The sequence below is a fragment of the Equus caballus genome, chromosome 12 (genome assembly GCF_041296265.1).
Source record: "Equus caballus isolate H_3958 breed thoroughbred chromosome 12, TB-T2T, whole genome shotgun sequence".
NCBI classification, from domain to species: domain Eukaryota; kingdom Metazoa; phylum Chordata; class Mammalia; order Perissodactyla; family Equidae; genus Equus; species Equus caballus.
In genome coordinates, this window is record NC_091695.1 from 37,420,855 (window position 1) to 37,447,571 (window position 26,717).

Below are 26,717 nucleotides of genomic sequence, written 5' to 3' on the forward strand. Positions count from 1 at the left end.
AACAGCCTACAGACCCATCCATGTTGTCACAAGTGGCCGGATTTCATGATTTCTTATGGCTGAATAATTTTCCATTGTGTATATATACCACATCTTCTTTATCCATTTGTGCCCTAATGGGCACCTAGGTTGCTTCCAAGTCTTGGCTATTGTGAATAGTGCTGCCATGAACATAGAGGTGCATGTATCTTTAGGCATTTGTGTTTTCAAGTTCTCTGGATAAATACCCAGCAGTGGGATAGCTGGAGCATATGGTAGATCTAGTCTTAATTTTCTGAGGATACTCCATACTGTTTTCCGTAGTGGCTGTGCCAGTTTGCACTCCCACCAGCAGTGTACAAGGGTTCCCTTCTCTCCACATCCTCTCCAACACTTGTTGTTTCCTGTCTTATTCATTATAGCCATTCTGACAGGAGTGAGGTGAAATCTCATTGTAGTTATGATTTGCATTTCTCTGATAGTTAATGATGTTGAACATGTTTTCATGTATCTCTTGGCCATCTGTATATCTTCTTTGGAGAAATCTCTGTTCAGGTCTTTTGCCCAGTTTTTAATTGGGTTGTTAGTTTTTATGTTATTGAGATGTATGAGTTCTTTGTATATTTTGAATATTAACCCCTTATCTGATATATGCTTTGCAAGTGTCTTCTCTCAGTTGTTAGGTTGTCTTTTTGTTTTGTTGATGGTTTCTTTGCTGTGAAGAAGCTTTTTAGTTTGATGTAGTCCCGTTTGTTTATTTTTTCTATTGTTTCCCTTGCCTGGTCAGACACAGTATTTGAAAAAATGCTGCTAAGACTAATGTCAAAGAGTGTACTGCCTATGTTTTGTTCTAGAAGTTTCATGGTTTCAGATCTTACATTCATGTCTTTAATCCATTTTGAGTTGATTTTTGTGCATGGTGTAAGATGATCTACTTTCATTCTTTTCCATGTGGCTGTCCGGTTTTCACAACACCATTTATTGAAGAGACTGTCCTTTCTCCATTGCATGTTCATGGCTCCCTCGTCGAAAATTAGTTGTCCACAAATGTGTGGGTTTATTTCTGGGCTCTCGATTCTGTTCCATCGATCTATGTGTCTGTTTTTCTGCCAGCACCATGCTGTTTTGGTTACTATGGCTTTGTAGTATGTTTTGAAATCAGAGAGTGTGATACCTCCAGCTTCCTTTTTATTCCTCAGGATTCCTTTGGCTATTTGTGGTCTTTTGTGGTTCTATATAAATTTTAGGATTCTTTGTTCTATTTCTGTGAAAAATGTTATTGGAACTTTGAAAGGGATTGCATTGAATCTGTAAATTATTTTAGGAAGTATGGACACTTTAACTATGTTAATTCTTCCAATCCAAGAGCACAGAATATCTTTGCATTTCTTTGTGTCTTCAATTTCCTTCAACAATGTTTTATAGTTTTAGGTCTACAGATCTTTCACCTCTTTGGTTAAGTTTATTCCTAGATATTTTATTCCTCTTGCTGCAGTTGTAAATGGGATTGTATTCTTAATTTATCTTTCTGCTACTCCATGGTTAGTGTATAGAAATACAACTGATTTTTGTATGTTAATTTTGTATCCTCCAACTTGACTGTATTCATTTATTATTTCTAAAAGTTTTTTAGTGGATTCTTTAGGGTTATCTAAATATAAAATCATGTTGTCTGCGAATAGTGATAGTTTCACTTCTTCCTTTCCAATTTGGATCCCTTTTATTTCTCTTTCTTGCCTGATTGCTCTGGCTAAGACTTCCAATACTATGTTAAATAAGAGTGGTGACAATGGGCATCCTTGTCTGGTTCCTGTTCTTAGAGGGATAGCTTTCAGTTTTTCTCCATTGAGAATGACATTTGCTGTGGACTTTATTATGTTGAGGTCCTTTCCTTCTCTACCCATTTTATTCAGTTTTTTTTAATCATAAATGGATGCTGTATCTTATAAATGTTTTTTCAGCATCTGTTGAGATGGTCATGTGATTTTTATTCTTCATTTTGTTAATGTGGTGTATCACATTGATTGATTTGTGGATGTTGAACCATCTTTACATCCCTGGAATAAATCCCACTTGATCATGGTGTATGATTTTTTAATGTATGGTTGTATTCGATTTGCAAGTATTTTGTTGAGGATTTTTGCATCAATGTTCATCAGTGATATTGGCGTGTGATTTTCTTTTTTTGTGATGTCCTTGTCTGGTTTTGGTATCAGGATAATATTGGCTTCATAGAATGAGTTAGGAAGTTTCCCCTCCTCTTCAATTTTCTGGACGATTTTGAGAAAGATGGATATTAAGTCTTCTTTGAATGTTTGGTAGAATTTACCAAAGGAGCCGTCTTGTCCTGGACTTTTATTTTTGAGATTTTTGGTTACTTTTTCAATCTCGTTACATGTTATTGGTCTATTAAAATTCTCTATTTCTTCTTGATTCAGTTTTGGAAGGTTGTATGGTTCTAAGAATTTATCCACTTCTTCTAGATTATCAATTTGTTGGGTTATAGCTTTTCATAGTATTCTCTTATAATCTTTTGTATTTCTTAGATGTCTGTTGTAATTTTTCCTCTTTCATTTCTGATTTTATTTATTTGAGCCTTCTCTCTTATTTTCTTGGTGAATCTAGCTAAAGGTTTGTCAATTTTGTTTATCTTTTTAAAGAACCAGCTCCTGGTTTCATTGATTTTTTTCTACTTTCTTTTAGTCTCTATTTCATTTATTTCTGCTCTGATTTTATTATTTCCTTCCTTCTGCTAATTTTTGGCTTTGTTTGTTGTTCTTTTTCCAGGTCCTTTAGGTGAACTGTTAGATTGTTTATTTGGGATTTTTCTTGTTCATTGAGGTAGGCCTGAATTGCTATAAACTTCCATCTTAGAACCTCTTTTGCTATATCCCATAGATCTTGGCATGTCATGTTTTCATTTTCATTTGTCTCCAGGTATTTTTTGATTTCTCCTTTGATTTCTTCATTGACCAAATCATTGTTCAGTAGCATTTTATTTAATCTCCACATATTTATGGCTTTTCTGATTTTCTTCCTGTAGTTGATTTCTAGTTTCATACCTTTGAGGTCAGAAAAGATGTTTATTATTATTTCAATCTTAAATTTATTGAGACTTGTTTTGTGGCCTAATATGTGAGCAATCCTGGAGAATCCTCCATGAGCATTTGAAAAGAATGTGTATTCTGCGGGTTTTGGATGTAATGTTCTATATGTATCTACTAAGTTCATCTGGTCTAATGTGTCATTTAAGACCAATGTTTCCTCATTGATCTTCTGTTTGGATGATCTATCCATTGCTGTAAGTGGAGTGTTAAAGTCCCCTACTGTTATTGTGTCACTATTTCTCTTTTTATGTCTTTTAATAATTGCTTTACATATTTAGGTGCTCCTATGTTTGGTGCATAGATATTTATGAGTGTCATATCATTTTGTTGGATTGTTCCCTTTATCATTATGTACTGCCCTTCTTTGTCTCTCGTTACAGTTTTTGTTTTAAAGTCTATTTTGTCTGATATAAGTATTGCTACCCTCGCTTTCTTTTCTTTGCCATTTGCATGGAGTATGTTTTTCCATCCCTTCACTTTCAGTTTGCGAGTCTCTTTAGGTCTGAAGTATCTCTTGTATGCAGCATAAATGTGTCTTGTCTTTAATCCAGTTGGCCACCCTATACCTTTTGATTAGAGCATTTTGTCCATTAACATTTAAAGCAGCTATTGATAAATATGTATTTAATGTCATTTTGTTACTGTTTTTCTGGGTGTTTTAGTAGTTCTTCTCCATTCTTTTCTTCTTCTCTTACTCTCTTCCCTGGTGTTTTGATGGCTTTCTTTAGTAAAATGTTTGACTTCCTTTTTCTAACTTATTTGTGTATTTATTATGGGTTTCTGATTCGTGATTACCATGAGGTTCATATATAATATTCTATGTATATAGGAATCTATATCGAGTTGATAGTCTCTTTAGTTTGACCTCTTTCTAAAAGCTCTACTCTTTTACTCCCCTCCTCCATTTTGTGTTTTTGAAATCATATCTAACCTCTTATTTTGTGTGTGTCTATCCTTTACACTCTTATCATAGAAATAGGTAATTTTAGTACTTTTGTCTTTTAACCTAAATATTATTGTCATAGGTGGTTGATCTACCTATGATATTGTACTATCTTTACTGTATTTTTGCCTTTGCCAGTGATTTTATTGCATATTTGTTTTTTGGATTTTTTGATAATTTTTTTTGTTCTTGTTTGTGGTCTTCTCTTTCCCACTTAAATAAGTCACTTTAGCATTTCATGAACAACTGGTTTCTTGGTAATAAACTCCTTTAATTTTTGCTTGTCTGGGAAAATCTTTCTCTCTCCTTCCATTCTGAATGATAATCTTGCCAGACAGAGTATTCTTGGCTCTAGGTTTTTTCCTTTCAGCACTTTAACATGTCATGCCACTCCATTCTAGCCTGTAATGTTTCCACTAAGTCAGCTGATAACCTTATGGGATTTCATTTGTATGTAACTTGTTGCCCTTCTCTTGTGGCTTTTAGGACCCTAACTTTATCTTTAATTCTCAACATTTTACTTATAATGTGTCATGGTGTGGGCCCCTTTGGGTTCATCTAGTTTGGTGCTCTCTGTGCTTCCTCCACCTGGAGTTCTTCCTTCCTTAGGTTAGGAAAGGTTTCAGCTATTATTTATTCAAATAGATTCGCTGCCCCTTTGTCTCTCTCTTCTCTTTCTGGGACACCTATTATATGAATGTTAATGTGCTTGATGATGTCCCACAGGTACCTTAGATTGTACTTGCTCTTTTTAATTCTTTTTTATTTTAACTGTTCAGCTTGGGTGATTTTCTCTAGTCTTTTGTCCAGCTTGCTGATCCAATCTTCTGTATCATCTACTCTGCTATTGAGTCCCTTTAGTAAATTTTTCATTTCCAGTTTTATAGTCTTCATTTCTGATTGGTTCTTTTTTTATATTTTCCAATTCTTTGTTGACGTTCTCACTGTGTTCATCCAGTGTTCTCTCAAAATCAGTGAGCATCCTTATGACTTTTTGTTTGAACTGTTTGTCAGGTAGACTGTTTACTTCTGTTTCATTTAGTTCTTTTTCTGGGGTTTTGTCCTGTTCTCTTGCTTGGAACGTGTTCCTTTACCTCTTCATTTTGCCTTTTTCTCTGGGCTTATATCTGTGTTTTAGGAGAGTCAGCTATGTCTCCTAATCTTGGAGAAGTGGCCTTTTGTAAGAGACGCCTTTTGAAGCCCAACAGTGTGCTTCCCTCTTGTGATGAGTCCAAATTTTCCAGGAGTGACTCCTGTGTAGATTACGTGTGTTCTTCTGCTGCAGCAGGATTGCTCTTAGTGTAGGTACCCAGGGAGTCTAGGCTTTCCCCCTCCCAGCCAGCTGTTTGTAAACTGGTTTTGGGGAGCCCCATAACAGTTGGCTGCAAGGTCTAATAGCACACTCCTGTTGCAGTTTTTCTGTTAAGTGAGTAGGCACCCATTGTGGCTGGTTTCTATGCTCAGGGGCTTATAATTGCTGTAGGCCTCAGGCCTGCAAGGCTGTTGTGAGCCCTCTTAGGATTGCAGCTAAGTGGGGCTGTCCCCAGGCATGGAAGCACCCAATTGTTTCAGGCTTTGTAAGGTGGAGCCGATCCCCTTTGTGGCTTTTTGTGAAGTACAGGTCTTCTGCCACTGATAAGCCCCTTCTCTCACAGGTCCACACACACTATCAACACAGTCCTGGCCCATGCACACTTCCCAACTCCCTGGAGTGTAGCCAGTTGTCCCATTGCAGAGGCCAGCATGCTCTCCACCAATGCCCCACACACACACACTTCACCTGCTCCTCTCACAGACCCTGTCCCACAGAGGCGAACACACTTGCCTGCCTGCAGAGGTTTGAGGCACCCAGTCTATGCAGGCCAACAAGTAGCCTGAGGGCTTCCTGTTGGGCAGGGCCAGTCCTTGGGCAGGCAGCCTGCTCTGGCTGAGCTGGATTAAATTGACACTCTACTGGGCATGGCAGACCCCTCGGCTAACAAGCCAAGGGCAGAACTCAATGGCATCTGACAGCATCTGTGTCAGCATCCCTGTGCTAGATCATAACAATGGCTGACAACAATGTCTCAGATCCCAGGGAGGTCTCACCAAGATGCACCCAGAGCCTACCAGGTGAGTCTCTTTTCGCCAAAGGACTATGCACCTTTCTTTCTGATGATTCTAGATTGCTTTCCAAGATGGGTGAAGTTTTGCGTGGGCCCTTTTAGAGCTGGCTTTATTCTGCTATGTCAATCTTTTCTAGGACTATTCTCCATTGCAGTTAATTGCCAGCAAAGCCAGATAATATGACACTCATCTCAGTTGTGCTGAGTCTGAAGGATGCTTATAGCAGTATTGCATCCCCCCACTCAGATCCCCGCTCTTTCAGGGAAGGCTGTATACCTTAGGGTTTCTCCCAGCCAGCTATGAAGCTCCATGACTCACAAAGGTGGCTTTTTTCTCTCCAGAAAGAATTTATGCCTCTTTCACCTCAGCCAAGACTGTCCCTTGTTATGGGGGTTATATTTATCTAGTTTTCAGTTCTCTCTCAGAGGTAATTTTTCCAAGAATGGTTGTAACCTGGTTGTATTCATGGGAGGAGATGAGTTTAGAGTCTGCCTATGCTGCCATCTTGAGATCTCTGGGTAGCATTTTTTATACCCAATTTAATGAATCATTTCATCCTTTAAGGTCAAGGAGATATTTTTATATTACAGTCTAGAAGCTGAATTGTTTTACCTTTTGCATTAGATTTCCAATGTACCTAGAATTTATTTTTGTTTATGATATGAATTAGGGGTTAAATTTCATGTTTTTATAATATAGATATTTCAAAAGCACCATTTATTGGATGTAAGATTATTTTTGCCTCTATAAATCAAGTGTCCATATAGGTTTGAATACACTTCTGAACTCTCTATTTTTCTATAATTGTACTGGTATTGCAATTGTACTAGTACTACTATGGTTTTAAGTAACTTTTAATGTCACTATAGTGAGTCCTACTGTCTTGTTCTTCTTCGAGATTATCTTGGCTTTCTTGCATCACTTTTGTAAATTTTGGAATCAGTTAGTAATTAACATACACACACATACATACCAAATAAACCTGAAGGGATCTTGATTGAGATTTCACAAGATGCTCTCTCTTATGGTCTCTATCATCTGGGACCTAGTTGAAAGCGAACTCTGAAGGAATAAATCAGAAGACACAGAATCTATTGAAAGGGCTTTTCACACATTTGTTTAACTTAATTTTTAAATGTTCATGTTATGTTGTTTAAATTATATTTTCATTCTTTCAGTAAAGAAATATATTGGACAACCACTATTTGCAAGAACTGCTCTAGGGACTGGAATAAAACAATAAACAAGACATGCATTAAGTTTAAGTAAGATAAAAAATTCCTCTACTTTCATAGACCTCACTTTCTTAGTTGAGGAGATAGAGAGTAAACAAGCAAGCATATATTTAAAAATTTCTTTTTTTTTTAAAAGATTTTATTTTTTTCCTTTTTCTCTCCAAAGCCCCCTGGTACACAGTTGTATATTCTTAGTTGTGGTCCTTCTAGTTGTGGCACGTGGGACGCTGCCTCAGCGTGGTTTGATGAGCAGTGCCATGTCCATGCCCAGGATTCGAACCAACGAAACACTGGGCCGCCTGCAGTGGAGCGCGTGAACTTAACCACTTGGCCACGAGGCCAGCCCCTAAAAGTTTCTAATGTAAGTGTTATGAAAAGAAAGAGTGTGCTCTTCTAAAGGATAGCAATTGATCCTAGGGCAATCTCATATGAGGTGATGATCCCTCATTCGTTCTATTACAGGCACACTGGTCTTTGTTCTATTCTGTAAACAAATAAAGACTTCTCCTCTGTAAGTGCTTGCATTTCCTCTCCCTGGAAAACTCTTTCCTCCAGGCTTCAAGACTTCAGGTCTCTTTTATCATATGATCTCAGCTCTCATGTTACTCTCTCTCAGCCTCTGCACTTTGTGAAGAAGCTGCTGCAACATGTGATAAGTAACTACAGCAATTTTATTTATGACCATGATTTTGCCTGAGATTAAAAGAGATAACATTGTCCTTGTGGTAGTTTTCTTTTTGATGACTTTATTTTATGTTTTTATTTTCTGGGAGGCTTTTCTATAATGAGAATCTCAAATGGAGGAAGTCCAGGATGCTGAGGAGGAACAGTATTCTCTTGCTTTATGTAGAATGTCTAAGATAAGTAGCTGGAAGACAAAAGAAGCACTCATTTCAAAGGTCTAAGAAAAATCCCAAGTAAGATATGTGGAAGTAGAAAATATAACAGAAAGTAATAAAAAATCAATAATATTTGCCAATGTCCAAATTTTGGACCTTGTGACAAAGTGCTTATTTCAGTGCAGGGTTTTGTAAAGAAAACACAGCCACTACAAGATTGATGTGCATTTAGAAACTATATGAGAATTGGAGCCTTCATAAATGTGGGAGTTCCTAGAGATGATAAGATGTGGAAGGGAGAATTGGAGAACCATAAAGAGAGTCACTAACTGCTCCTGCCTAAGGAGCATGAGTGGATAAGTTGAAGTTGTAATTAAATCTAAGAAGCCATGGAAGCCTGGCCACCAGAGTGGGGTTGCAAAGGGAAGGTCATGTAAAAGTCAGGAAACTGCTGCTTCTGGAAGACAAAATGGAAATATAACAAAGGATAGAGAAAAATGAGGCCACAGTTGCCATGTCTGATCACTCTGACCTTCCGAGAATAATTATTTCTGCTTCCTTTCTCCCTTCCAAATATTGCTTGAGATTCTCTCTTATCCAATTGTAACTGGGAACCATGCAAGGAAAGCAATTCTGAAAATGTAGTTCTGAGCCTTAGGTGGAAGATGTAGGACCAAGTTGGCTATAAACAATTCAGCGAATTGCTTTATATGTAACTATTACAACAACAACACCGTAACACAAGGTGAAAAATATTAATCCCCACTTTACCAATGAAAAAAGAAAAACTTGATAGGTTCTCTTGAGTCACATAGAAAGCAAAGTGCAAAGAATTCAAATTCAGATCCTTCTGACCCCAAAAAGCTATTTAGTATTGACATGTTAGCAGCCCCATTTTCCTGGGGAAAGAACATTCCTTTCCTAGACTAGTAACTGAATAATTTTTTAATGCTATGGGAAGTTTCTACATATGCATAAAAGTTGCACCCATGAAAAAAATAAATTTCTGATACACCATAACTGCCATCTTTCTAACAAGTTTTAGGAAATGATGGAAGGTCTCAGAACAAGCTACTCATGGAAGACACTATTTGATTCTTATATTTAAATAAGTGAAATGAAGCTTAAATATTTTCTGAATGACTATTCTATTAATAAAATATTTCTAACATTATATTAAAAGTGCTTGCGTGTGAAATCACCAAGATGTAACATTGCCTAGTAATAAATTCACTCACTGGATATATTTTGTTGTAATTCCCTTATGGGGTAAATAAATAAGATTGACAAAAACTAAGTAAAATTTGACACTCCTTTTGCCCCATAAAGTCCATTGCCCCTACATTCTGTTTCCAATACATGTGTTACATTAGTGACAAGAGACTTCATGCTTTCCTCCATCTCTGTAATAGAGAAACCTTGAATTATTTCCTGGATGATTTTCTCAATGGTCCCACTACAGAATTAAGATGATATTCTTCATGTTACAGCATTTCAGAATTCTCTTACTTATATATAAACATAATCACTGAGTACTAATAAATGTGAGTTTTGTTTCCAGTTTGTGATTGCAGGATTCTGTACAATGATGTTAGAGAAGACCCGTGAAAGATGCTGGGTAAGTCAGAATGTTTGTGGCAACTCTAGAGATAACAGTTTTATTTGTCAGAAGGAGAGTCAGTAAGGAGGCAGCATTTAGGTGTCTATTGCATTTTTATCAAAAAAAAAGGATAAATTCTAATTACTGAAAACTTTTTATATTTCATTAGCCATAAAAATAATTCAGGATGTATGAAGTTAATCGTGGAGTTAAATTTCTATATGATAAATCATTTAATGCAAGTTAAAATGTTGGTTATGACATGTAAATTTGGATATCTTGAAATAACCCAGTATCTGTTATTAGCTTCCTTTTTTCTTGCTTCTTCACATATCTGGGAACTTTTGATTGTATGGTGGACAATGGTTGTATGGAGTGAGATATTGTAAAGAGTCCGGATTATGTTGATTCCCTTAGAGAATGTTGAGTTTTATGTTGACAGGTAGTTAAATGGACAAATAAGAAATTAGACTAATTATCAATGTTAGTGCTAGGAGACTGACTTCTTGAATGGCAGAGTAAGCAAATCCATGAGGTCATTCTTCCACAGAAACAACTAAAATTAATGATTTTGGAACACTGGAAATTAACTAGAGTCACAATAAAAACTGAAAATTGTCTATCCAAGTGATACTATTAAACCTCAAAAAATAGAGGGTTCTGTAATATTTTAACTTGGAGCTATTCCCATTTCCCCTCAATCCCCAGCTGGTTTGCATGATAACATGAAAAGTCTGCAGTCTTGCAGACAGCTGAGAGGACTGACATCCTTTGATGCTCTCTTAAAATCACCACCCTCTGAGCACAGTCAATATTTTGTTTGAACTTTCAGCAACCTGAAAAATCTCTATTCTCAGGGCAGTGTGGCTATTTGTTTGGATACAGACCTCATCTCAGTGAAAACAAAGGAAAATCACTACCATCATGGAATTACTGAAACAATATCAATCTGCTGGCAGCAGTGCAGCTGCATCAAGCTGTGATTTCAGTTGAGGTGAACAAAAGCCTGGCCAGAAATTTAAAAGAAAATCCTGGATAACTAGAAAACCATGGGGAGCTTTGAGAAGCTCCAACATGTTCTCAGAGATCAAAAATGCAGTGTACATGTGGAAGGCTGTATGCATGCCCAGGAAAGACCTGGGAAAGGAGAGGGACCCATTCATTCACCTCTGGTGGACTTTGAGGCTCTGAGCAAACACGAAGTTAAAGCTAAGTCTGTCTTGTAAACTGACTGAAGTTTTAAGGTGTATGTTCTCACACAGATACCCCTTGGCAAAGGATTACTGACTGGCATTAAATTATACTGACCCAGGGGTAACCCCTAGGAAGACAGGATTTTAAAAAAAGAGCTTTTTAAAAAGATAGCAGAGAACTCAGGGACCCCACATGAAGGAAAACAATATTTACAGAATGAGTCCAGAAAAGTCACTAAACAAGCAGAAACAAGAAAAGCAACTACCAGAATACAGCAAAACTAATGAATTCCAGAGGGACGGGAATAATCTAATACCAAATTTGTTTACAATAAATTATATAAAAAATGTCCATTAAAAAAAAATGAAACAGGGCCAGCCCCATGGCCGAGTGGTTGAGTTCATGCACTCTGCTTCGGCGGCACGGAGCTTCACTGGTTCAGATCCTGGGCGCAGACATGGCGCTGCTCATCAGGCCGTGCTGAGGTGGTGTCCCACGTGCCACAACTAGAAGAACCCACAACTAAAAAATACACAACTATGTACCAGGGGGCTTTGGGGAGAAAAAGGAAAAATAAAATCTTTAAAAAAAAATGAAACATGCAAAGACACTGAAACATATTTCACATATGCAGGAAAAAAAGCAACCAACAGCAAATAGGCCTAATGGGCACAGATTTTGAACTTAATACTCAATGACATTAAATACTCTGTTAGAAGCATGTGCAAAGAACTAAAGAAAACAATATTTAAAGAATTAAAGGAAAGTATAAGCATCATGTCTCGCGAAATAGATAATATCAATAATGAGATAGAAATTATTTTAAAAAAAGAAGCAATTAAATATTCTAGAGTTGAAAAGGACAAACACTGAATGAAGAATTCACTAGAGGAGATAAAAAAACAGACTAGAGTCACAAAAGAAAGAATCAGAAAACTTGAAGATAGGTCAATAGAAATCATCTAATATGAGGGGCATAAAGATAAAAAATAAAGAAAAGTGAACACAGGCTCAGAGACCTGTAGGACACCAAGCACATATAATTGAGGTCTGCAAAAGAGAAGAAGGAATTAAAGGGGGCAGAAAACATTTTTGAATAAGTATTGGCAGAAAACTTTCCAACTTGATGGAAAATAATGTTCTAAATGTTAAAGATGCTCAATAAACTCCAAGCAGAATAAACTCAAAAAGATCCACATATAGACTCATCATAGTCGAACTGATGAAATTCAAAACTAAAGAGAAAATCTTGAAAGCAGGAAGAGAAAAATGATATGTAACACATAAGAGATTCTCAATAAGATTAATAGCTGACTTCTTATCAGAAATCAGAGAGTTGAGGCAGTGGGATGATATTTTCAATGTGTTGAAGAAATATTTCAAAAAATTTTTATCCAGCCAAACTAGCCTTCAAAAACTAAAGGATAAATTATGACACTAACAGATTTTTTTAAAACTGAGAGAATTTGTCAGTAGTACACCTGCACTACAAAAAAAGTTAAAGGGAGTCCTTCAGGCTAAAATGAAAGGACCCCAGATAGTTCTTGAATTTACATGTGGAAATAAGGAATATTGGTAAAGGTAACTACATAAGTAAATATAAAGATAGTATAAATGCATTTTGTTTATAACTCTTTTCTTCTCCCACCTGATTTAAAAAACAATGGAATAAAGCAGTAATTATAAGCTGTGTTCATGGGCTCATAATATCTAAATATGTAATTTGCATAACAATAGTAGTAGAAAATGGGGGGGAGCAGAATTATATTGGAGCAAAGTTTGATATACTACACAAATTAAGTTAATATTAATCCAAAATAGACTATTTTAAATTAACATGCTAATTGGAATCTCCAAGGAGACCACTAAAACTTGACTAAAAATATATAGGAAAGGAAACAAAGGAACTGGTATGGCACACTATGAAATATATATTTAAGAAAAATGAAGGCAGTAATGGAAGAATAGAGTAACAAAAAAGACATAAGACAAATATGACACTAAAAGCAAAATGCCAGACACAAATCCTACCTTATCAGTAATTACATTAAATGCAAGTGGATTAAATACTTCAATAAAAAGTAAGATTGGCAGAATTGATAATCAAAAACATTAATCAACTACATACTGTCTAAAAGAGATAAATTTTAGATTAAAAGATGTGAATAAATTTCAAGTGGAAAAGAAAAGTACACCATGTAAACTAATTAAGAGAGCTGGATTGTCTATATTAATATTAGACAAAATACACCATAAGACAAAAATTGTTACTAAAGAAAGAACATTGTATAAGGGCGGAAGGGTCAATCCATCAAGAGGATATGCACCTGACAAAAAATGCCCTAAAATAGGTGAAGAAAACTGATGGAATTTAAGTGGGAAATGGATAATTCATCAATAATACTTGTAAATTTAAATAACTTTCTGTCAATAATGGATAGAAAAACTAGGCAGAAGATCAACAAGGATATAGAAGAATTAAACAACACTATAAACCAATTCGATTTCATAAACATCAATTTAACACTCCACCCAATAATATCAAAATACAGTTTTTCCAAGTGCACATGAGACACTCTCCAGGATAAATCACACAGTAGGCCATAAAACAAGCCTCAAGTCTCCATAAATAAAAGGATTGGACGTCAGCATCATGGCAGCATAAGGCAGCCTCCTTTTTGTCCCCCTCTTTAACAGATGAAATTTGGCATCCATCCATGTACAAGTGTGTCTGTGGGAGTTGTGGGATCCAACCCCATAAGCCAAGTGCCCCAGGAGCAGTCTCATCCACCTGTGCATCAAGTGATAAGCAGATAGACCTCAGGATGGGCTGTGGAGCCAGCAGGAACCTGTGAATTGGCCTTGGCCTCTCTCACCTGTGGCTGGGTAACACCTGCAGAGCACTGACTTGGGCAGACACCCATGGACAAGAGGGCCTTTGTAGCAGTTCAGGTTTCCTGAGGAGAGATGCCAGCACTCCATTAGAGAAAAAGCAGTGTGAGTTTGGATGCATTGGAGAGGGTAAGAGGAGGTTTGCCAGTACTGCCCCTCCCTCAGAGTGGTGCAGCATGAGGCAGAGCTAGCCACTGGTGATTTCTCCAATGGGGGAAAAGGAGAACAGTTAGTGAATGTCCAGCTTCTCTAGCAGTGCTCGATGTTGCAGGAGAAACCTGTTTCTCTCCTTCACCACCAAGTATTGAAGCTAGACCTCCATGACTGGGAGAGGGAAGAGGTCGCTAAAGAGGAAGATAAGAGTATAGAGGGCATTAAATGGATGTGGTTCCTGCTGACTGCATTCGGGACTCCACTAAGATGCCCATCATGAGCTACTGGTAAAACTTCACCTGAGGATCCCCCAACCTGGCCCACAGCCACCTCCAGTGCCCCAAGTGCCAAACCCACACCTCCCCCCACTCTGAGTCCAGCTCCTTGTGCACCCAAGGGTGGTGAGAAATTGAGCTCCAGTAGACAGAGAGTGCCAACAGAAAACAGGCCAGGGTCTACGGAAAGGGAGAGACCACAAACTTGAGATGTAGTGCCACCTTTAGGAAAACAAAATGTTTCCATCAGCTGGCTTGGTGAGTTGTAAGATCAAGACAAGACACATGAGCTAAAGAATTCTGCCACAAGTGGGAGAAAGAAGCATGAAACAGGTGTACCCATACAAGGTAGGATAAAGCCCCAGATATAAACAGGACCAGTGGAAAGGATATTCCACCTGAAGACAACTAGTAAAGACTGGAGGAGGTGACTGTTATTTCAAATGTGAAAACATCAACACAAAACTCTAGAGAACATAAAGAATCAAGGAACATGGAATCACTAAAAGATCACAATAATCCTCCAGTAACCAAACCAAAGGACATGGAATTCTGTGATTTACCCAATAAAGAATTCAAAATTCCTAGTTTGAGGAAACTCAGTGAGCTACAAGAAAACACAGAAAGACAATTCAACGTAATAAGGAAAATAATACATGAACAAAATGAGGAATTTAACAAAGAGATAGAAATCATAAAAAAGAACCAAAAAGAAAATCTGGGGCAGAAGAATTCAATGAATGAAATGAAAAATGCAATAGAGAGCATCAAGAGCAGAATAGACCAAACAGAAAATAAAATCAGTGACTTTGAGGATGGGAACTTTGAAATATCCTAGTCATAGTAAAACCAAGAATAAAGGATTAAAAAGAGCAAAGAAAACCTATTTGGCCACCATCAAAAAAACAATATCAGAATTACTGGAGTTCCAGAAGGAGAAAGAGGCAGAAAGTTTATTTAAAGAAATAATAGCTGAGAACTTCCCAAACCTGGGGAAGAACCTGGACATCCAAGTTCACAAAGCTAATACATTTTCTCAAATCAAAATGAGCTTCTCCAAGACACATTATAATAAAACTGTCAAAAATCAAAGACAGAGAGAATCATAAAAGTAGCAAGAGAAGAAAAATTGTAATCTACAAAGGAAACCCCCTTAAACTCTCAGCAGATTTCTCAGCAACAACCTTACAGGCCAGGAGAGAATGGAATGATATATTCACTGGATCGAAAGAAAACAATTACCAGCCCAAAATACTCTATCCAGCAAAGTTATCCTTCAGAAATGAAGGAGAAATACTTTCCAAGACAAACGAAAACTGAGGGAGTTCATCACCACTGGACCTGCCTTGCAAGAAATGCTGAAAGGAGATCTTCAGGCTGAAATGAAAAGATCCTGATTAGTAACATGAAATTAATGAAAATTACAACACACTGGTAAAGGTAAATATACAGTAAGATTTGAAAAATTCTAGTTCTGTAATATGATGATGTTTAACTACTTAATTATAGTATAAATGTTAAAGTAACAGAATATTAAAATAACTATTGCACTATAATTTGTTAACAAATAAACAATATAAAAAGAGGTAAATTGTGGCATCAAAAACATAACAGGGGGGCTGGCGCCATGGCCTAGTGGTTAAACTCAGCACACCCTGCTTCAGCGGCATGGGTTCAGTTACCAGATGCAGACCTACACTGCTCATCAGTGGCCATGCTGTGGCGGCAACCCACATACAAAATAGAGGAAGATTGGCATAGATGTTAGCTGAGGGACAATCTTCCTCAGGAAAATAAATAAATAAATAAAAGGGAAGAGTAAAAAGGGAGAGCTTTTGGATGTGATTGAATTAAGTTGCTATCAGCTTAAAATGGACTATGTTATCTGTAAGATATTTTATGTTAGCCTCATGGTAACCACAAAGCAAAAACCTACAGTAAATTCACAAAAATGAAGAGAAGGAAATCAGAGCATAACACCAAGAAAAATCACCAGTTCACACAAGTAGGCAGAAAGAAAGGGGAAAAGGAATGATGGAAGTAAAAAACAGCCAGAAAGGATTAATAAGATGGCACTAATAAGTCCTTATGTATCAATAATTACTCTAAATATAAATGGATTGAATTCCCCAATCAAAAGGCACAGAGTGGCTGGATGGATTTTTTTTAAAAGACCCAATTATATCCTGCCAACAAGAGACTTCAGCTTTAAGAACACACCCATGCACAAAGTAAAAGAATGGAAAAAGATATTCCTTGCAAGTGGAAACTAAAAGAAAGTGGGGGTAAGTATACTTATATAAGACAAAATATACTTTATGCCAAGAATGGTAACCAAAGAAAAAAAGGTGATTATATAGTGATCAAGGAGTCAACTCATCAAGATATAACAATCATAAATATATATATACCCAACATCAAAAGAGTTAAATATATTAAGCAAATATTAACAGATCTGACGGGAGAAACAGACAATAATATGGTAATAATAGGAGACTTCAGTACTCCACTTTCAGCAATGAATATATAATCCAGACAAAAAAAAATCAACAGGAAAGCATTGGACTTGAACGATGCTTTAGACCAAATGGACCTAACAGACATATATAGAATATATTCCATCCAATAGCAGAATACACATTCTTCTCAAGTGCACACAGAACATTCTTGAGGATAGATCATATGACAGTCCACAATACAAGTCTTAGCAAATTTGAGAAGACTGAAATCATACTGAGTGTCTTTTCCAACAACAATGATCTGAAACTGGAAGACAACAAGAGGAAAGCTGGAAAATTTACAAATGTGTGGAAACTAAACAACACACTCCTGAACAACCAATGGCTCAAAGAAGAAATCAAAAGAGAGATCAAAATATAACTCAAGTGAAAATGAAAAAACAACACATCAAAACCAATGCACTGCAACCAAAGCAGTTCTTAGAAGTTTACAGGGATAAATGCCTATGTTAAGGGAAAAAAAAAATCTCAAACAAACAACCTAATGTTACACATCAAAGAACTAGAAAAAGAAGAACAAACTAAGCCCAAAGTTAGCAGAAGGGAGGAAATACCAAAGATCAAGACAGAAATAAATGAAATAGAGACCAGAGAAACAATAGAAAAGATCAATGAAACTAAGAGCTGGTTTTTTTGAAAAAATAAAATTGACAAACCTTTAGCTAGATTAACTAAGAGAAAAAGAGAGAAGACTCAATTAAATAAATCAAAAACAAAAGAGGTGACATTACAACTGATACCACAGAAATACGTAAGATCAAAGGAAACTACTGCTATGAACAATTATATGCCAACAAATTGGATAATGTAGAAGAAATAGATAAATTCTTAGAAACATACAACTTACCAAAACTGAATCATGAAGAAATAAAAATCTGAACAGACCAATAATGAGTAAGGAGATTGAATCAGTAATCAAAAACCTCCCAACACTGAAAAGTCCAGGCCCAGATAGATTCACTGATGAATTCTACCAAAGATTTAAAGAATAATTGACACCAATTCTTCTCAAAATCTTCCAAAATTGGAGAGGAGGGCACTCCCAAACTCATTTTATGAGGCCAGCATTACTCTGATACCAAACCCAGATAAGGACACTACAAGAAAAGGAAACTATAGACCAATATCCTTGATGAATATAGATGTAAAAATTTTCAACAAAATATTAACAAACCAAATTTAACAACACATCATACACCATGATAAAGTGGGATTTATCCCTGGAATACAAGGTGGTTCAACATACAAAGAAAGATTAATAAATGTGATACACTACATTAATAGAACGAATGATAAAAATCATACAATCATCTCAATGGATGCAGAAAAAGCATTTGACAAAATTCAACATCCTTTCATGATAAAAACCCTCAACAGATTGGGTATAGAAGGAACATACCTCAATATAATAAAGGCCATATATGACAAATTTACAGCTAAGTAAACTTACACTCACATTTAACAGTGAAAGCTTGAAAGCTTTTCCTTTAAGATTAGGAACAAGACAAGGGTGCCCACTAGCACCACTCCTATTCAACATAATACTGGACGTCCTACCCAGAGCAATTAGGGAAGAAAAAGAAATAAAAGACATCCAAATCAGAAAGGGAAACAACGGTTGTCTCTGTTTGCAGGCGATATGACCTTATACGTGGAAAACCCTAAAGATCACAAAAAAACTGTTAGATTAATAAACAAATCCAGTAAATTTGAAGGATACAAATCAATATACAAAAATCAGTTTTATTTCTATACACTAACAACAGGCTGTCTGAAAAAGAAATAAAGAAAAATTCTCGTTTATAATAGCATCAAAAATAATAAAATTGTTAGGAATAAATTTAAACAAGGAGATGAAAGATCTATACACTGAAAACTTTAAGACATTGATGAAAGAAATTGAAGAAGACACAAATTGAAAGATATTCCACGTACATGGATTGCAATAATTAATATTGTTAAATTTTCCATATTACCCAAAGTCATCTATAGATTCAATGCAATCCCTATCAAAATTCTAATGGCATTCTTCACAGAAATAGAAAAAATAATCCTAAAATTTGAATGGAATCACAAAAAAACAAATAGTCAAAGCAATCTTGAGAAAAAACAAAGCTGGAGGCATCACACTCCCTGATTTCAAACCATACTACAAAGCAATCATAATTAAAACAGTGTGGTACTGGCATAAAAAGAGATGCATGGACCAATGGAGCAGAATTGAGAGCCCAGAATTAAACCCCTGCATATACAGTCAACTAATATTTGACAACAGAATCAAGAATACCCAATGGGGCAAGGATAGTCTCTTCAATAAATGGTGCTGGGAAAACTATGATAAAAAACATGCAGAACAATAAAATTGGACCCCTATCTTATACCACTACTATTTATTTTAAAAAAACACTTTAAATATAGAAGATTTTAATAAGAATTTGGAAAACAGATATTTGTTGTGAACACCAACCAAAAGAAGGCTATATTAGTATTATGCAAAGTAGGCTTTAAAGCAAAAATTATCAGAGATTTTTTTATTAAAAAGGAACACTTCAAATAATAAAAGGTTTACTTCAACAGAATATGTAATGATCCTAAAAATCTAAGCACCTGTTAACATAGCTTCAAAATATACAAATGAAAATCAACAAAACTAAAAGGAGAAAAAAAGAAATCTACAGTATATTTGGAGAAGTTACACAACTCTCTACCAGAGAATAGAAAAAAGAGGTAATAACTCCCAACTCATTATGAGGACAGTATATCATTGACTCTAAATCTCTACTAGGATATTACAAGAAAAGAGAATTACAGACCAAAATCTCTCATGACCATAGATATAAAAATCCTAAACAAAGTGTTAGCAGATAAAATATAGAATACAGTAAAAAAATATATATAAATAGAAAGGTCGATACATTATGACTAATTCCAGAAATGCAAAGTTAGATTAACATTTGAAAATAAATCAATGTGATCCACCCCATTAAAAACATAAAAACCAAATGATCAACTCCATGAATGCAAAAAGAGGAATGTTAAAATCAATAAATGTATCTATCAAAAGAGACAGAGAGGGGCCGGCCTGGTGGTGCAGTGGTTGGGTTCGCACGTTCCGCTTTTCAGCAGCCTGGAGTTTCCAGTTCAGATCCCGGGTGCGGACATGGCACCACTTGGAAAACCCCATGCTGTGGTAGGTGTCCCACATATAAAGTAGAGGAATATGGGCACGGATGTTAGCTCAGGGCCAGTCTTCCTCAAAAAAAACAAAAGGAGTTGCTGAACATTTTATTTTAAAGTGATTGTCTTTCTTTAAGGGAGATTTCTTCCAAAAGAATAAATAGAGATCACTGTACAACATTGAATAGCAATTTAGACACATATGTGATTTATCCAGTGAAATAGATTTCAGAATCCAGTAGTTTGTTTTCCTATTTATTATCTAATTCATATAAGATAGAAAGAATTCCACTGGTACAAATGAGAACAAAGAAATAAGAGAAGGATTTCCCCAACAGCAATATCATATGGCTTATCACCCTTCTGACCTCATATTTGGACAAAGTGTAATTATGCAGAAACATTATACATATGCATTGTCTGGAGGACAAAACCTGACAAGAATGTGGTTTGAAAACAGAATAGGCACCTCCAGCCGTGTAATTCCCTACTATCTTCAAGATAAAATTCTAAATGTCTAGATAGCCCCTATCTTTCCAACAAAATTCCCTACAACTCTCCTTCTTGCACTCTAAAATGAGCCATAGCAAACTCCTGGAATATTTGCTCTCTGGTAATCTGATCCTGTATGGCACTATGAATTTGCCTATATTGTTAACATTTTTTTTACATTCTATTCACATTTAATATGCACTTGTTTAGTAGTCTGAAAGCTCCTTGAGTGCAGAGACCGTTTCTCTTCTGCCTCTTTATCTGCTAACACAGAGCATAGTTCACATGGTAAAGAATAGATATTCAATAATTATTTGTCAGTGAAAGAATAAATACATGCACACTACATCAAAATATTTTTCTCCAAAATTGTTCGGTCCTATTGGGATCCTGACAAATCTGCAGTTCTGACAGTTCTTTTAAAATCCCTACTATTCTGAAAAGATCAGAATTTATATAAATCTTCTACTTGAATATACTTGCCAATGATGCATGTGGATGACTTCCAATGACCAGGCCATTCTTTTTATCTATTCCAGATGACCCATACTATATTCACAAATGTCCTAAGTTCCTGCATTGCACTGATTGGTCTGCTTCTGATATCACTTGAATTAGCAATATTTAGTTCAAGTAAGAAACGTGTTATTTGGCCACAGGTAAGTGCTAGGTTTCTATGAGAATTTTATCACAAATTTAGAATTACATTTTAAATTCTTTGGTGAGTGATCAAAGTATTTAAGTACGCAAGATATGGTAGTGACCTTCATCATTAGTTTACTCTTTGGCATATGCACCTACTACAAATACTACAAATGTGGTTCAAACTCCAAGTTATATTCCTAAACCTAAGGTCACTCAAAACCTCAAGTAACGAAATGGAATGTATTATAATATTAACAGATGTATTTTGAATGATTTAGCACTATCTTCAATTCTGGCCCTACCTAGTAGCCAACATATTTTTATGATAGCTCGATTCTTTCTAGGTACTGTAGCTCTGAGGCCAGTTTTCCCAGTCTTAAAAGATCAAGTTTATTATAGCAAGATTTGATCTTCAAAGAAGGAAATAGCATCCTTATGTACTAGTGGTACCCAGGGATTTATGTTCAATGTCAGGGCTGTAGTCTACAGACAGAATAAAGCTGAACTCTGTGCATGTATGTAATTTGGAGTACATCTATACTCAGTCCTGTATGTACATGACTGTGTGGACATTTTTGCACTGCCTGCTTTGTGTCTGTCAGTCTGTCTGTCAGCAGGCTTTTGTGAGCCTAAGTGTGTCTGTGTTTGTGTTTCAGTGCAGATGGGACTGTGGATATATGTGCACTTATCTATATAGTTTTGTTGGTGTGGAGAGGAGAAGGAGCTAAGAGGGTAAGGAGATGGGAGTCAGTGCTAAGCAAGTTAAGTAGGAATTAAAGTCATAGGTTCCAAAGCCTTCTGTATGGATTCCTGTCCTTCTGCTCTTTCCCATCTGCCCAGGGATTTACAAAGGTCAAACTATCTGGGACTTTGACCAAGACCTAGAAACCAACTTTTCTGAATTGAGCCCATTGGATGTTGCCTGTTTTTAAATACCTAACCTAATTCAGGAAGCTCTCCTTACTTCAATATCCCAAACTCTTAGTTAATTAGCTAGTTCCAAATCATATGTTGGATTGCATTTTGCTGAATTTTTCTTATTTCTATGTAGCTTTGAAAGTGATTTTACAGCAAGTGGGGTTGCAAACTTCCTCAGAGAATGATTTATGTCTCTGATTCAATTAAAGAAACAAGCTTAGAAATGTTAAGCTACCGGCTTAAGGTCACAGGGCTATTCACTTGCAGAACATTTATTCTAATCAAGGATAGTCTAAATTTCAAGCTGCTTCACTACACAAAATTAAGCTTTAACAGAAATCAATTAAATTGATTGGTTTAATTGATAGATTGACACATCAAAAAACCATCTTATTGCCATAGGGGATACTAATATATTATGACACATATCCTGAAGGATACCTTAAAGTGAAATAATAAATAAATGTAAACCTCCAGATATTGCTTAAGATTATATTTGCATAACAAGAATGTGTCATTGTACTGGATTGGAGTGCAATGATAGTCTTAACTCTTTCATTTTTCCAATTCATTTTCTTGAACCACCAATGTTCATATTAGCAAGAAATCCAAGATCTTCCTCTTGAAGCTCCTTTCCTGTTGACCTCTCAAGTTATTCAAGAACATTGAGAGCCAAAGGTTCAATATTGACACCAAACCTCCAGCTGATAGAATCCTAGAGCATCTCAGCAGTCCACCAGCATGCCCATAATTTCCACTGCCATGGCTTCAGTTCAATTAGTGTCAGTATTGAAAACTGATCCCAATAGCCGATGGTGGCCTTGTCACAAAAGTGTTTTGGGGCCTTCAGACTTGGGTTTCCAATATTACAGATTCTGTATTTTTGTTCCCAACTCAACTGTCCTACAAGGATATGGGTCCATTGGGGCTTACAGTCAGAGGCACAATCCCAGGAGGAAACCACCTATCCCCAGGACACATAAGCCCTCGTGTTGAGCCTAGGTCACAAATCCAAACCTCCTCTTCCTTCCCTGTGAGTTCTCCTTTAGGGCCCTTTCCTAAAGACAGGCCTAATGTTAAACAGCTCTCCATTAAATAAGTCCTATAACACTGAACCTCAAGAGTGTCCCAATTCCATCTTCTCCAGAGGTTCATTGACCTCAATGAAAATTTGCTCACCTTATCCACAGTAATAAACAGGAAAACACAATCAATGATTCTCATTATCCATTTGGCATAAATTTATCAGTTTATAATCATCCTTGATAATTATCAGTTATCATTATGATCAAGAAAAATATATATAAATAACCATACTTGCTGAAGATGAAGGATATATTGGATAGTTTTTCTCTTCTATTTTTCATCTTCCCACAATTTCCTGATACCTATATTATTTTTAAGGAGTTAACATATAAAGATCTATAAGGAGTGTACATTTTCTTTTTGGAAACAGAAATGCGGTAAACTCCTTTCAGAATATTTGTGGCTATTCACATCGTTGCAGTTCTTGGTGTCATGTGTAGTGATGCATTGGATACTAAAAGCAAAATATAGAAGATAATAAAGATGTGGTGAGTATCTCATTTCTCCCTTGGTGAATCAGAAGATATTGGCCTCTGTTATGAACTCTGTTTCAAGAACTAAGGTTTTGATAAGAATTAAGTATAAATAGTGTCATATCTAAGTTGCAATTATAGGTTACTGAAAACACTCTGTACTAACTATTGTGCATTACATGAGTTTCTATACAATTGAAGGTAACTAATTTGCCCTAGACAATGGTGTTTTTATTACAGAATATTTTTATGTTCACACCTCATGAGAGAATAAGACAGAAGATACACAGTTTTCTTGCTCAGGTCTGTTTAATTCAGCAGATATTCCCGTGGAAACAAAAAGCTCTGTGGAAGTTGATACCAGGAACAGGGATATGGGAATGCTGATGACTCATACCTTTAACTCTCAGAATATGAGAAAACGAGTTGAATATCAAAGTGCAGTATCTTTAGTGTTTTCAGAAACCAAGATTTTTGGAGTAAGTGAGAAGTTGAAAAGGGTGATGAAAACCATTTTCAATAAAACTATTTTCCTACTTCCTCCACACCTACTACTTCATGTCTAAAGGCAAACTTTATCTCCAGTTGATCAACAACACCGAATCAGAGAACTTTGGTAAAAGATACATCTGCCATTTCCTCCCCAGTGCCCACACCACAGGCCCAGGCTTAAGGATCAATGCAATATTAAGAACAACTCAGAAGGAGTGCAAAGTTAACATGAAGGAGTGAGTGATTTGTCCCTACATCCTAGACCAGACATATAGGGAGATTTAGGAAATAATGAGAAAGAACTAGAAGCCTGGGACCTGGGAATCTTGAAAAAAACATGAATTGAACATATAAGAATGTGTAGTCTTCTACTCAACTAGATAGAATTTAAACTGATAGGTATTCAACACTATACTAAATAATAATGCAATTTATTTTCAGTAGAAAACTTATATGAGCAATTTGTGCCTTGGGATCTATCTGTTCATATAGCATTGTCTTTGGCTTTCAACCTAAAGGAACATAAAGGAAGAAAGGAAAGAAAGAAAGAAGGAAGGAAGGGAGGAAGGGAGAGAGGAAGGAAGGGTGGGTGGGAGGAGGGAGGGAGAAAGAAGGGAGGACGGAAACCAGAAAGCGTCAAAAGCTCGTGGTTTCTTTTAAACATCTCAATGGTGAGAATGTTTCTATTAGCTTTCTTTCCAAAATTCTACCCCAAATCCTGTAGTTTTTTATTTTAGTGTGTATTAATGATCAATTTACTAACAGCTAACTTACTTCAGGTGCATGGCAGAAGGTGATCCTTTTCCTACATGTTAAAGAACCATCATGACCTCAGGCAAGGAGGAAAGTTTAGTGGCAAATGAAGAACTCCCTTTTGTTCAAGAGCCTCCTTGGAAAATACATTTTAATTATGTCCATCTCAGTATTTCCTTTTCCCCATTTCATTAATAAAAATTTAAATCAATAACTGTGGTTATTTTTTCTGCATGGGGAGGTGAGCATAAATTTATCTCAGGCTGAATCTGGTCAGTGCAAGTTAAGAAATTCTTCCATACAAAAGAAACTCTAAGATGAAGTACATGTTTCTGGAGTGAGATTTAAATCTAAGATTGATAGAGTGATATACTAAATGCTGACTCAAGGAAATTATTTTATTTTGAAAAGGAAAGTTATCACAACTTAAAAACAATCCCATTGCCTGTGAAGGCCTCTCAGCAGATTAGCTCTGAACACAATTTCTAATATTTATTTCTTACTAGATATTGTTAAAATCTGCATAGCTTGCCTATGGTGGAGAAGGTGTATTATAATTTACCATAGTCTTATGTTATTGAGGTTACATGAATGAATGTCTCCTGGATTTTAGTTTTCCTAGAAAGCCCAACTTCTAAAATGTTACATCTTTTTGCCCACAGTTTTACTCTATAGCTTATCACACTTTGAATTTTATAGATATTTTAGGTACATTACGGACTAATTTTTTCTCTGTTTTTTAAAAAATTTTCTTTGAGCAAGGCCAGCCTGGTGGCACAGAGGTTGGGTTCACATGTTCCACTTCGGCGGCCTGGGGTTCGCTGGGTGCGGACCTACACACCATTTGGCAAGCCATGCTGTGGCAGGTGTCCCACATATAAAGTAGAGGAAGATGGACATGGGTGTTAGCTCAGGGCCAGTCTTCCTCAGCAAAAAGAGGAGGATTGGTGGCAGATGTTAGCTCAGGGCTAATCTTCCTCAAAAAGAAAAAAAATTTTCTTTGATCTCCATACCCCACTCCCACTTCCCTCCCTCCATGAGCAACTCTTCCATTGTATATAATATGTATATTTTTGTGTCCCCAGAAGATGTATGGCATTGTATTATATGTGTGTGTTTGGAATTCATGTAGACCATACACACACATACATGCGCACATACTTTTTCCCTCTTAGCAATGTTTTTAAGATCCATCCAACTTGCTATCAGTACATCTATCAGCTGATTTTAAATATATATAATGGTGTATATATAATGACTTTAAATGTATACATATGTCATTTGCTCATGAAGTGCAAGAATTCCCACCATTTAGAACAGTCCTCTATTGCAAGCCCTTTAGGTTGTGCACTCTTTCTTCAATATAATCTGTATACTTTTTGTCCCTCAGGGATTCACAGATTCTGGTCCAACAATAATATCGCTTCTCATTTTCCAACGTAGCAAAGGATTTTTCCAAACATTTCTTGGAACCGGAGTTCATATGAGAAAGAAGTAGCATCTGTTCCGTCAACCTTCATGAACTAGAAACTACAACTGTAAGACAGACTTGAGGACATGTGTGGGTTGAGGGGACATGTAGAATAGGGAGTAAGGTTTGAATATACTGGGGAGAAAGATCATTGATAGAATAAGGATCGTGAGCCCATGAAAGGAAATGAGGTTCATAAGGACAGATAGATATCCACTTTAGAACAGAGGAAGGACACCTAATTCTTAGCAAGTAAGCAAATAGAGACTAATTAGTTGTCATGAAAATACATATATGGGGAGAGATGAGGGAAGAACATGAGGGCCTTTATTTTTCCTTTGAAATAAGTGGCTAGGCAGTCATCTAAG

The 26,717-nt window shown here is 36.2% G+C and overlaps 1 protein-coding gene across 6 annotated transcripts in view; it reads left to right on the top strand.

The window, feature by feature from the left end:
* Positions 1-25,089, top strand: part of LOC102148134 (membrane-spanning 4-domains subfamily A member 12) — a 50,519-nt gene extending 25,430 nt beyond the window's left edge. For 5 of the 6 annotated variants that reach the window (XM_023654131.2, XM_070228761.1, XM_023654132.2 and 2 more), the window contains 4 exons: positions 9,771-9,827; positions 21,051-21,170; positions 23,531-23,648; positions 24,905-25,089. In XM_023654131.2, coding sequence (XP_023509899.1) covers positions 9,771-9,827; positions 21,051-21,170; positions 23,531-23,638 — 285 coding nt within the window. In that variant the 3' untranslated portion in view covers positions 23,639-23,648; positions 24,905-25,089. Of the gene's footprint in view, positions 1-9,770; positions 9,828-21,050; positions 21,171-23,530; positions 23,649-24,890 lie in introns of all 6 variants that reach the window. The other variant, XM_070228762.1, reaches the window with a different exon arrangement.
* The last annotated feature ends 1,628 nt before the right edge of the window (positions 25,090-26,717 follow it).